At 39.6% G+C, this 11,507-nt stretch overlaps 2 protein-coding genes across 7 annotated transcripts; one reads left to right on the forward strand and one right to left on the reverse strand.

The window, feature by feature from the left end:
* The first annotated feature begins 464 nt into the window (after positions 1 to 464).
* Positions 465 to 7,895, forward strand: Orb (polyadenylation element binding protein orb). 6 transcript variants are annotated; one of them, XM_070658400.1, is made up of 12 exons: positions 465 to 714; positions 2,402 to 2,708; positions 2,899 to 3,041; positions 4,238 to 4,497; positions 4,629 to 4,758; positions 4,845 to 5,166; positions 5,298 to 5,527; positions 5,642 to 5,734; positions 5,839 to 6,004; positions 6,079 to 6,206; positions 6,276 to 6,356; positions 6,477 to 7,895. In XM_070658400.1, exons 1-12 carry the CDS (start codon positions 694 to 696, stop codon positions 6,645 to 6,647), a joined length of 2,052 nt encoding a protein of 683 aa, XP_070514501.1. In that variant the 5' UTR covers positions 465 to 693; the 3' UTR covers positions 6,648 to 7,895. The 6 variants fall into 6 exon arrangements, with proteins under 6 accessions (XP_070514501.1, XP_070514502.1, XP_070514505.1 ...); XM_070658401.1 differs by having other exon boundaries at positions 4,641 to 4,758; XM_070658404.1 differs by having other exon boundaries at positions 467 to 714; positions 4,989 to 5,166.
* Positions 7,896 to 9,273: 1,378 nt separating this feature from the next.
* Positions 9,274 to 11,363, reverse strand: Pex11c (Peroxin 11c). Its single transcript, XM_070658433.1, has 5 exons — positions 10,576 to 11,363; positions 10,222 to 10,503; positions 9,927 to 10,105; positions 9,765 to 9,833; positions 9,274 to 9,665 (listed from the first exon to the last, which is right to left on the reverse strand). The coding sequence occupies exons 2-5, from the start codon at positions 10,450 to 10,452 to the stop codon at positions 9,458 to 9,460; spliced, it is 687 nt and encodes a 228-aa protein (XP_070514534.1). The 5' UTR covers positions 10,453 to 10,503; positions 10,576 to 11,363; the 3' UTR covers positions 9,274 to 9,457.
* Positions 11,364 to 11,507: the final 144 nt, after the last annotated feature.

An 11,507-nucleotide genomic window follows, 5' to 3' on the forward strand; every position in this document is an offset into this window, starting at 1 on the left:
TAGTAATTAAAAATCAGCTATAAATATTTCATGAAAGGAGACTCGTCGATTTCACTTCAAGCGACTTAAAAGTTCCTTATTCAATATCTCCAAGAAAAGCTTTTCTAAAAGTAAATAAGATAAAAAAAAAAATAGAAAAATAAAATGAAAAAAGAGAAGATGAATTTACAGAACGGTACAGCACAAAATCGAAACAGACCGGCGGGAAGAGGGAAGGAGGAAAGGCAATGAGGAGCAGAGATCTTTAGCTTGCCAAGGGGGTGGGATGGGGCGAGGGGGAGTGGGCGTCTCGGTTCCGCCGTCGTGTCGTCGACAAAAGAGGAAGATCGGGGCAGCGGACTTCCGCGGCGCGGGCGGGGGCGGACGTCACGCGTTCCGCGTATTCGCGCGTTCTGTTAAAATCTCCCACCGCGGTCCCCCGCGTGATCTCGAAGCATTCGAGCAGCCACCCCTCGCCGTCTTGCCGTCGCCGGCGTTCGCCTCGTCACTCGCGCGTAACTTCTCGCTGAGCACTCAGCGCGTGAAGTACAGTCATTCAGTCACACGTTGTTGTTAGTGGCGGACGAGATCGAATCGGCATCTACGTACTACTCGCCCGCATCTCCCGAGGAGGCCGTGAGGGAGCGAGCTGCGGCCGAGGTGACCTCCTGCATCATCGCGTACTCTGAGGCTTCCCCGCGACGGGACGTGAACATGCCTACTCCGATGCAGCCGGTAAGTCCACTGTCGCGAGAACCGTTAAATGCGATTTATTAATTGGTTACTCGGATTGATACCGGCAATTCGCCTTGCAGTTTTTTGTAAAGTTTGTCCGTCCTATGCTACATATTGCGCGCAAAATCTCTTTGCGAACAGCAGTACTTTTCGGCTGGAATTAGACGAGAGAAAGAAAGATAGAGAGGGGGGAGACGGAGGAGAAAATTCAAGACCAAGTTGCATTCGCGAATTAGAGGCGAAAGGAGTCTTCTGGATCCCATCGTAGCTTTTCCTCGCATAGGTTTTCTTTGTCGATCACTTCGTGGTTTCGGCAACGGACCTATTCCGCGCGGTACACGTCGCGAAAGAATGCCTCGCAACGTAAATAAACACGACGCAGCCCGAGGAAGCAGGCTGTGCGCTAAGCACGCGCGAATTCCTTCAAGCGCGCTCGTCCGGGGCCTCGATCTCCCACGGGAGATCTTCCGGGTCCTCTCGTGGCGCCAAGAGGGAGGGCGGAATCCCGAAGGCGCGCGGAAATCCGGGTCGGTCGATTCGCGGCCCTTTGCGCGAGAGCACGTGCCGTTCGTTACACCCTGAGTTGAGTTCCGCGAAACTCTTATCAACCAGGAATTATTTTTCATCGAACAAAGAAGCGGCTTTTGAAACATATCGAATGTCTCGAAGAAAGAAATTACGTGTCCGGAAGCCACCCGACGAGCTACCAAGCCGCATAATATTCTGCCCATAGCGCTAATTACTTCGACGCAGACGGAGAGGTCTCAACCGCAAAATAAAAAACCATTATACTTATTGTAATTAGTATTTAAAATTTTATTATCGTAATTTCGTACATTTGTAATTCTTATTGTAAGCTATATTCTATGTCGCTCGCGAGGATTCCTGCTAATCGATGTAGAAATGTCCAGAAGTTTTACGAAAGGGGGGCAAAGAGGGGGAGAAGGGGTGAGGCGAGGGGTCCGGGAACGGCGCAAGGATTTACCGAACTTAGCGTGTCGGTTGGAAATTCCGGGAAAGCAGCGGAATGTATTTCCCGACGTTCGGCTGTTCCCCCTTCCAACGCAGAATTTTTGCTTTTTTCTTTTGAGAATTCCACAAGCGACGTCCTTCAGGAGAAGGCTCTGTTTTCGACGCATAGTCCACCGGCGTCACTCGCTCGAGACGGGATCCTGACGCCGATCGTCTTCTTCTACGAGGTAAAACGTGCCGTGAGCTCTTCCCGCCGCCAGCGATCACGAGGAGACCCGCGCTAGCGGACGCGACCGGCATCCCGATACAAGCGCGATCGTCTTCTGTTTATAAACTCAGTCTACGTTGAATCGCTCGTGATTCCTGAGCTGTTCAAATAAAAGCGCCCACGGTAGTTTCCAAGTTTTGATCGGGAAATCTCTTTAGAGAACCATTCGCCGAAATTACTTTCTCGGAGAAATCGGTTTCACGGCATCCCAATTTCCATTCACGTACGCTGGTTTTACGGCACGCTTTTACTGCCTGGGCAATAAAAGTGAGGTAAAAAAAAGAAGCTCGACTTCTGTGTCATCTTTCGTGGACACTTCGGCGGTTAAAAAAAAAAATTGAACGAGGCGGATGCCGTCCCGCCGAATTATCGCGGTGGGATTTCACCTGGACCGGTATGTGATGCACGTGCGAAACCAGTGATAGTAAAGCGAGCATTGTTTTGCAGGACATTTCTCTGCTGAGCGACGAGGTCGACGAGACGGACGACGGTTACGACCAAAACGCACCGATGCACCATCAGGACACCCTGCACCAGGATGCGACGCAGACCCGAGAGCGCGGTAAGCTGCTGCTGCGTAAACTAAGCCAGACCCTCGGCAAAGAGCGCGATCAGGAATGCGAGAGGTTGCACCAGTTGCAATCGATCAACAATCTGCTGCTCGACCTGCCGTCGCCGCCGTCGCCGTCACACCTCCCCAGCTTCTCCCAGGACGCCTTCTCTTCTCAATCGGACAAGAACGCCAGCACCGACGGTAAAACGTCAAGTTCATCTTTTAAATTCTTATGATTTCAAGGAATTAAATTCAAAGTCCCTCAATTTTCTTGTAAAACGAATCTGTTCTATGTTAAATTGTTCTTGTACTAACTTTGCTTAATTTTATGCTTCTTCCCGCGATTGTAATAATAATTAAGGATGTTAATTACTTATTTCTTTATTTTTAGACGACAGTGCGATTTCAGATATGTTCGGGCTGGGCTTACCTCGAGGATCCTTGGTGGGAACTCAATCGGCAATCGGCTCTTCAAGCTACCGTAACTATCAATACGGTAGTTATGACCAAACGCAGGGATCTTCACAGCACGAGGTAAAGTCGAGTGGTTTCTTGAGGTTTCTTTTGACGCAACCGTGATCATTGATGACATTGTTAAAAGTAACGAGAAGCCTTGCTGCAATTGCGTTTGAATGATACTCGAACTGAGAACCAGCACTATTCGCGATAAAGATATTTAACACGGTTTTTATTACACCCGGATAATAGTGTTGGAGTAGGTGGATCAGTAGGAGTCAATAGAACTGACGCATCGTGATAAGGCTTATTATCATTGAGATACAAAGCAGTATAGTTACATAAAATACGTGTGTATTCGCTCAGTTTTACATTTATATTATTTTGTTGCATTATGTTTTCGCACTGAGAATGTTTCGCAAAGCGTTAACTGCCACTCCGGCGTTATTGCTAGTTGCTTTCTGCTATGGCTATGAAATAAAAATACACCGGATTAAACTTTGATGAATTGCAAATTTTCTGTGGAGAATAGTAATAAAGATGACAAACGCGGCATAAAGCATATTGGGTAGCGTAAAGGCATTTACTCGTCGGTGCAATAACGCGAACAATGAACATCCCTATTGGAATAACTCCAACTACCTTATCTCATTCTTCTTTTCCGATTCCATCTAACTGTCATTGCTCGGATAATATTGTGTTACATTATTATATCATAGAACTTACATGCTTTTTCTTAATTTATTTTATTTCGTGACAAACACAAAATCGATTATTTTGTAATTAATATATTAATTATTTCTTTTTTTAGGTATTATGTACACTATTAAATATTTAAATACTTTAAATATCAAGGAACAACAATGTTAATTTATAGCAGACTTTCGATAAAGATTTAGATTTAATTTTAATGAGCGAAATAAAAAGTATGACACGTTAAAACAATTTTGACAGTCGAAAATTCGTTTCTCTTAGCCAAACTGCTCTGTTAGAATTCATATTGCTTCGTTTTTCTTTAATCCGAGTCGACAAAGTTGCAGACGAAACATTGCGCTTCTCTCCCGCTTTTCTCTTGTACTGTCGTGTAATATTACGTTTCAATTTGAACGTGTTCCAAGTACTCTGAGATGCATGAGCGCAGAATATTTCTCATCTTTTTCTGCTATCTTTTTGACGTGTAAAATCCAGCACGGATTGGGAATGAATAAAAATTTGCTTTGAACAACTTCTTATTTTGATTTAATAAATAATTAATTTAATAATTGTGTGCGCAGTGTCATCTAAATCACGGATTCTGCTCGAATACCTCAGGCCTGGATATTCCGAGCTCACCGAATTCGATGACCACTCCCGGCAGTCCGAGCACACCTAGCAGCTTCACCTCGGATCCTTACAGCTACTCGTCCACTGCCAGTAACAGCACAAACACGCCGTCTTCGCCAACCAACCGACTGTCATTCCAGTATCCGGGCTCATCATCGCCCACTGATTCGTATTTTGGCCGTCCTATACGAGGCTGCTCTACACCATACAGGTAATTATAAACTTGACAAGAGTCCAAGAATAAAGCATCGAAAAAGTATATCAAATGACAGTGCAAAATTTGTGAAATAGTATATTTTTAAATATATATTTTGTATATGAATAGTAATTTATTGACATTAGTGATTGTGGCAGCCCAACATTAGAGTTTTCTCATCTTCTGGGATGTAACGGCTCGCGTTCCAATTCACCAGCCGATTCGGAGACCAGTGGTATTGGCAGCGCGGATGGCTCTTTATCTGATATAATAATGGTAAGAATGCTTTTTAGAAAAATATTTCATTGTTCGATGTGTTGCGCTAATTTGTAAATGTACTTGTCAATAATATTCGTTTGTAGAATTGTTTGTCGCTGAATTCCTCGTCGAATTCCTGCTTCCCACCATCCCTGGATTCCTTAATATCGAAGACAAACGCGTGCCCGAGCAGCAGAACGGCATTTGAACGTATGGCTGTAAAAAAGTACTTATCATCGTTACAACAGAATTCAACGAGCTCGCATTATTATCATCATCACGGAATCGGACAAAATCGCAGCAATTTTCTCAATTCTCTCGTGAACCATGAGAAAAATTGCTGTACTGGTCTTGGAAATGCGGCGCGTAGATTGCCTCCGCCAGTATCACTCGATCGGGTAGCAAGATCCCACCGAAGTGCTGCTGGTATGTTATAATATATATCATTGTATAAAAAATTATAAAATATAATTATCTCTTATTATAAATGTATAATTTATATACATTATTATAATTTTATAATTAAATTATGTATTATTTTGCTCTGTTAATTTCAGCACATTGTTATCCAACGTGCACATGGAGTGGCTTTTTACCTCAAAGCACCGAGGAACCAGTTGCTTACTCTCCAAAAGTTTTTCTGGGAGGTGTACCATGGGATGTTACAGAAGCTATTCTAATTTCAACATTTAAACAGTTTGGACCGGTTCGCGTGGAGTGGCCCGCAAAGGCACCGTCTGCTCAGCCAAAAGGATACGCTTACATTATATTCGAATCAGAAAAACAGGTGTGTATTAGATTATATTTGTGTACTGAATATAGATTTGATTAATATTTATTGTAGAAATTTTATACATAATTACGAATTAATTTGAGATAAAATTATATAAATTATTTTCAGGTCAGGGCCATGCTGTCCTGTTGCACTCACGATATTACCAATGGAAAAAGATGGTATTACAAAATTATATCTAAGCGTTCAAAACCAAAAGACGTATGTTAATTTAATATTATATGTATATATATATGTATATATATATATATATATATATCTAAAAAAATATTAAGATTTAAATCGCAACTGTTTTACTATTTTAGGTACAAGTTATTCCATGGACTCTCGAGAATAGCAATTATATTAAATCGTCATCACAAAGACTCGACGCACATAAGACGGTATTTGTTGGCGCGTTACACGGAATGTTAACTGCTGCAGGACTAGCGAAAGTTATGGATGATCTCTTCCATGGAGTTATTTATGCAGGTAATTGCTATTTAACAATCATACAAATAATTTCTTTTGCAGTTAACATGCACAAATAAAAAAATTTATTCTAGGTATCGACACGGATAAGTATAAATATCCAATAGGGTCTGGTCGTGTTACATTCAGTACGAAACAATCGTATTTTAAAGCTATCACCGCTTCATTCATAGAAATTAAGACTGACAAATTTACAAAAAAGGTATATTAGTAAAAATAATGTGCGATTAAAGTGTTCAACATAAAGCTTATATACGTTCTTGTATTGCAGGTACAAGTGGACCCGTACATCGAAGAATCGATATGCTCCGTATGTGTTGTACAACAAGGACATTATTTCTGTCGCGATGTGGTATGAAAGAATTTTAATTCCTACGTGGTTTTACTTCAGAATTAGAATTATAGATGCTTTTTTTTCTGCTCGCATATTTCTTCTCGTATATATTTAATTCCATACATATTTGTTTTTCAGGCATGTTTTCGATACTTTTGTCGCAGCTGTTGGCAGTGGCAACATTCCGTGGACTCGATGTCGCATCACACACCCTTGACACGGAACTCGAAAACGAATCAAGTTATAGGATTAAATCCGAATTTCGGAATAAACAACTGCCCCCGTATGTCAAACACGACGATGATCTAAAGGAAGTGATTATGTACGCGCGCGATATTGCTTTTTGTTTCGCGCGCTGTCTTTCTCTCCTTTTTTTGCTCCTTTTTGACTCTACCGGTTAAACCGACGTTGCGCCGCCTGACCTAGTCCATCGGGTAATTGGGTGCAGACTTAGTTTTTATCGCGTAGCCGCGGATAGCTTAGGACTAGTCCGACCATACGGGGACATCCCAAATTACATCGCCGATTTGAGCTTTGCGAACGCGCAACGATTGGTTCATTATCGTTACCGTGCGTGCGAAAGGACAAGATGAATACTAAAAATCATGTTTGTTCCAAAAAAGTTCCTATTTGCGAACGCAGTTTTTACTACGTTCGAGAAAAGCGATATATTTTTATTTAGTAGTTTACTTAGAGACAGGTTCTCTTATCGATTTTTTTTTTACCGCTAAATAATACTATCTTGCCAAAATAGTAGATTATGGCATACATGATCGTGCATTAAGGGTATATGCACATATGTACACTCAGGTGTATACACATTTTTTTCGTTAGAGTCGTGAAAGTTGTATTGTGCTTTGACAATAATTTTTACGCGAGACGATAGAGCTCCGTTATGGCAATTTTGAGCTGGGCTCAACAAAACTTGTAGATATGTCAGGAAGTCTATAACAGCATTGCCATCACTACGCGTTTATCATGTTAGAAGTACATTCGCTTAATTATATATTTTTACAATAATGCTAAAAATTTATTCTAAAGTGGCGAGATAATTATGCGATAATTATTTGTCATTGCTACATTGCGCGTGTGATCCGATAGTAACGTGATATAACGGGAGACTTATCGTGAATGATATAATAATATAACTCGCTAATCGTTCTTCCATTACGATACTTGTCAATGACGTTAAACATCGTTAATTTTACGTTAGATTACAATGTATCTTTACAGTCGATCGTCGCGTAACGTAAACTTGTGTTGCGTTATTGATCGCGATCGGACTGGATTTTTGTATCATTGGCCGAAGCGAGCGGCTGTCACACATATTTCGCTCACATAGATTGTTTAACGGTTGACGAAATCGAGAAGTACATGGGTCTACGATTCTGGCGCGGATTGTAGAGGAATATTGAATCGTTTTTATTTTTTTTTCTTTTTTTCTTACTATGTACAATTGTGTTGCACCTCTTCTTTGAATAAGGTTCATCTTTCATTCGCGTTTCTCCCGTTTTGATACAATTTTGTTGTGAATTAAAAACCAGATTTTTGCAGATACCCGACGTCTGTTTTTACTTTTTTTTTTTTTATTCGCCATTTTCCACTTTTATATTCACCAATAACTTGTTTTCAGCCTCGGTGATAAGTGACACTGACAACATGGAATATCTTTTTTTTTTTTTACAAACTAAGTTTTAACTAATTTTACGTTCATAAAAATCACTTTAATTATTGATTTAAAAAGGAATTGTTCTGAATATTATTTTTTACTCACGTCAAGTAAAAGAATATTTATCGAATATGGATGATATATTTAGTCTGTAAGTGCAATATATGACTGCATCGCTAAAATCAAAACTTTGAATGATAATAATGAATTGATATGAAACTGATATTCTCTACGAAATATTTGTGGATAATTTTCCTTATACATCTTGTTAAATATATCTCATTGTCTATAATTCACAAGTGATAACGTGGTTGCTACATATATAAGCAATTATTGAGAAAAGTGCTTTATAAAATACATTGATACAAATATAATATACGTACACTGAAAGGCGGATATAGCATTTGCTGCGACGGCGGCTAGCGTACGTGACTTCTCAATCTTTCGGCCGACGAGGACGAGAGAGGTAGTGCTGAGCGGTGTTCTCCCTCAGTCCTTTGTGACCGGTGCTCCGCAACACATCTACGCGCGCGCTTCATGTGAGATTCGACGGACACCACGCCAAGATCACGTACGTTTGCCGCCGTCGTAACACCATAAAAGCCATTCCTGACGGTGAGTGTACACTTGGCCAAAACGCTTCGAATATATTCAAAATATATTTAATCTACAAACTAAATAATATAACAGCAATATTACTGATTCCGATTTCGACAAAAAATTTTATCGGGGAGAAATTTTAATTATGTGCAGCATGCCTTCCGAAAAGGTTTCACTATGCCGTGCCTTTTAATGTAATTTTCATAAATTTATTTATAATGGCAGATGTAAGTTATTTTTTAAACTGTATGATACCTTAGTATGCATATAATACCTATTCAACCTTCGACTAGAAAGTCATGATGCTACGTCGCATCATGGATAAGTCCAAGAAGTACTTAAATTTTAATTCAAACAAAAAGTGCCTCTTTTCTATTTTAGCTTTTATTAATAATGTTCAAAAGTTATCGAGAATTGTGTACAATGTATGTGCGTTTAACGTTATTTAATCAAACCTTTATAAATGATAAAACTTTTAAACAAGAGTTTAACAATGGCTCTTATTTATATAAATAGTCTCTACAAAAATTTAGTAATGTATTAAATAATTGATAAACGTGATATTGACGATAAAATGCTCTCTCTCATTGAATGTCTGTTATGTATATGTTACTCAAATTAATAAAACGATTTTTTAAAGTCTAAATAATTTCCAAAAAATACATCTTGATTTATATCTTTTTAATTATTAATACAAATTATTACCAATACATGTGGTACAATGTAATCTATAATATACATAACACGTACATATTCATACATACAATATACACAATAGTTTTCAACTATACTTTTCATAATTACAATAAAATTTTTTTCCCTTTCCCCTCACCAATCATTAGAAACATTTTCAGCTTTTTATCTGCCGACTTAGAGCTTGGTAAAGCCCAATTAACGACGATAAAGTACCGAGTGCGCCAACGTGCCACGTTTTCAAACGGCCTCCCCAAAGTACTCCGGGGGGTAAATAACTAATCGCATAAGAAATATCCAAGACACTGCGGGTGCATGCTAATAACGCATTTTGCCGTTGTTTTCCAAGATCTTTCAGCACGGTTCTATATTTAAATAGAAAAAAAATTATATATATTAAACTTGTAGTTACTTTGTAGTAGTTACTTTTATCTGTTCTATTATTCCAATATTAAAATACTTACTGTGTGTTAGATTTATTTTTTTCCAATTCAATTTTGTATTTTTGGAGCTTCTGTAATAATCTCAATGTTCTAAAATAATAATTGAGTACTTGTGTTACTTTAATTCAAAATAATATATTTCTTAATAATTAGCAAAACATATACGAAAATAGTTTTACATACTTAAATAGAGAAAGATGCAAAGAAATTATCCAAAACCAAGTTGTGGTTAAATCCCATTTTTCATTGTTGATTGATACTATGTTATGCTGGCCAGCCCAAGCAATGTGCTCTATAGGAGAATAAATAACGTCTACAACATTTTGCATCACCTGGCTCCATCTAATTAACCAGTCAGGTTCCTAGTATTAGATTACATATGAAATATAAATGGCTCTAGAAAAACAATGTAATATGTTATATGATATTCTTAATATTACTGTGGCAGAATTAATTTATATTAAATTGGCAGATCAACCTGCTTTCCCCAGCCATATGTCAATGCAAAGTGAAACATTGGAAGATCATCCAGCAAGCGTAACATTGTTCTGCACTCACTCATCTGGCTTCCAAAAGTCTTAAGTTTTTTCTCAGTGCTCTCAGATGAAGTGCATACTGTAAGAAACTTTGCGGCATAAGAGAGAGTTCTTAACATCTTATCTCTGCCGGAATACGTTTCCAGGTAGTCGTCCATAAGTGATAGAGCCATGTTTGTGCTTTGTACTAAACAACTTAACTTGCAGCATTGACTGTCAATGTGCTGCAATATAAATTATAAAATATAAATTAATAATGGTTAAAATTGGAATCAAAACCTCTCTTAAATACTTACTTATATTAATATCCGGATCCGGGAAACTCGTTCGTGCTCTCGGTCTTATCACTCTTGTCAAGTGAGGGAAAGTTTCGATTCCTATAAAATCAGCATCGTCACCGATCGAGTCCGACCTCGTAAACCGGTCGGCCGCACACCAATGCGACGCGTCAGTCACTGATACCGCGGTGGAGATAATTTTCACCTATATATTTAAAGCGATTCAAAGTCCAGGAACATATGCCTTGAGCCTTTCAGGTGAAGTGTACCGATCAAGGCGATCAGCTGAGCCTATAGAGCTCGGTAAGTTCGTGCGGGTTGCCCGGATAACAACCGGAGGACGGTATGTTCAGTGGCCGGTGACGGAACGCACTGATGAAGGAACAGATCCACTATGAGTCGCCTAGTTGACGCGCCACCTGGCGCCAATAGTCGCGTTCTTCCATCCGCGTTGCCGCGTCGATTCGTCCCGCTCCGATTTATACGCTAATTATTTGTGATAAAAAAGTGCTTTTGGATGTGCGCGACAAGTGCCAGGCCTTCATCGTGGATCGATTAACCAGGGATAGATGAAGCAGACGTGCGGTATTCTCTTTGGACTTACTTTGGAGTCATCAAAGTCAACGGCGTCCCGTAAGTACCGCACCATTTTATCGTTACTTTAGCGCCAAACAGAATACCGTAGATCTAGTTGCTTTTTACGAGATTGACGAGTACACGTATAATATTTAATCCCGCAACTTTTCTAAAACGAAATATGTAGACATATCATTTGCCTCTTCTTCTCCGCTTCCGACTTCCGGTTATCTTTCGCGTAATCGCTTGATTTCCCTCTTTCCCCCCCTCCCCATGAAGAGAGAGGATGGAGAGAGGAACGATTCGTAACGGGAATTTCGACTTGAAACTTTTAAGCGCTCGTCGAATTTGGATTTATTCCAACGTTTACCTTC

The sequence above is a fragment of the Cardiocondyla obscurior genome, linkage group LG06, assembly GCF_019399895.1.
Source record: "Cardiocondyla obscurior isolate alpha-2009 linkage group LG06, Cobs3.1, whole genome shotgun sequence".
NCBI lineage: Eukaryota > Metazoa > Arthropoda > Insecta > Hymenoptera > Formicidae > Cardiocondyla > Cardiocondyla obscurior.

What these genes read in the sequence shown, in the direction of transcription:
- Orb (XM_070658400.1), top strand. Translation starts at nt 694, where the DNA reads ATGCCTACTCCGATGCAGCCG. An exon ending in CAAGAACGCCAGCACCGACG is followed by an intron (nt 2,709 to 2,898) that starts GTAAAACGTCAA and finishes CTTTATTTTTAG; the next exon opens with ACGACAGTGCGATTTCAGAT. An exon ending in GGCTGCTCTACACCATACAG is followed by an intron (nt 4,498 to 4,628) that starts GTAATTATAAAC and finishes TATTGACATTAG; the next exon opens with TGATTGTGGCAGCCCAACAT.
- Pex11c (XM_070658433.1), bottom strand. Translation starts at nt 10,452, where the DNA reads ATGGCTCTATCACTTATGGACGACTACCTGGAAACGTATTCCGGCAGA. An exon ending in CATATGGCTGGGGAAAGCAG is followed by an intron (nt 10,106 to 10,221) that starts GTTGATCTGCCA and finishes ATCTAATACTAG; the next exon opens with GAACCTGACTGGTTAATTAG. An exon ending in TTGCATCTTTCTCTATTTAA is followed by an intron (nt 9,834 to 9,926) that starts GTATGTAAAACT and finishes TTATTATTTTAG; the next exon opens with AACATTGAGATTATTACAGA.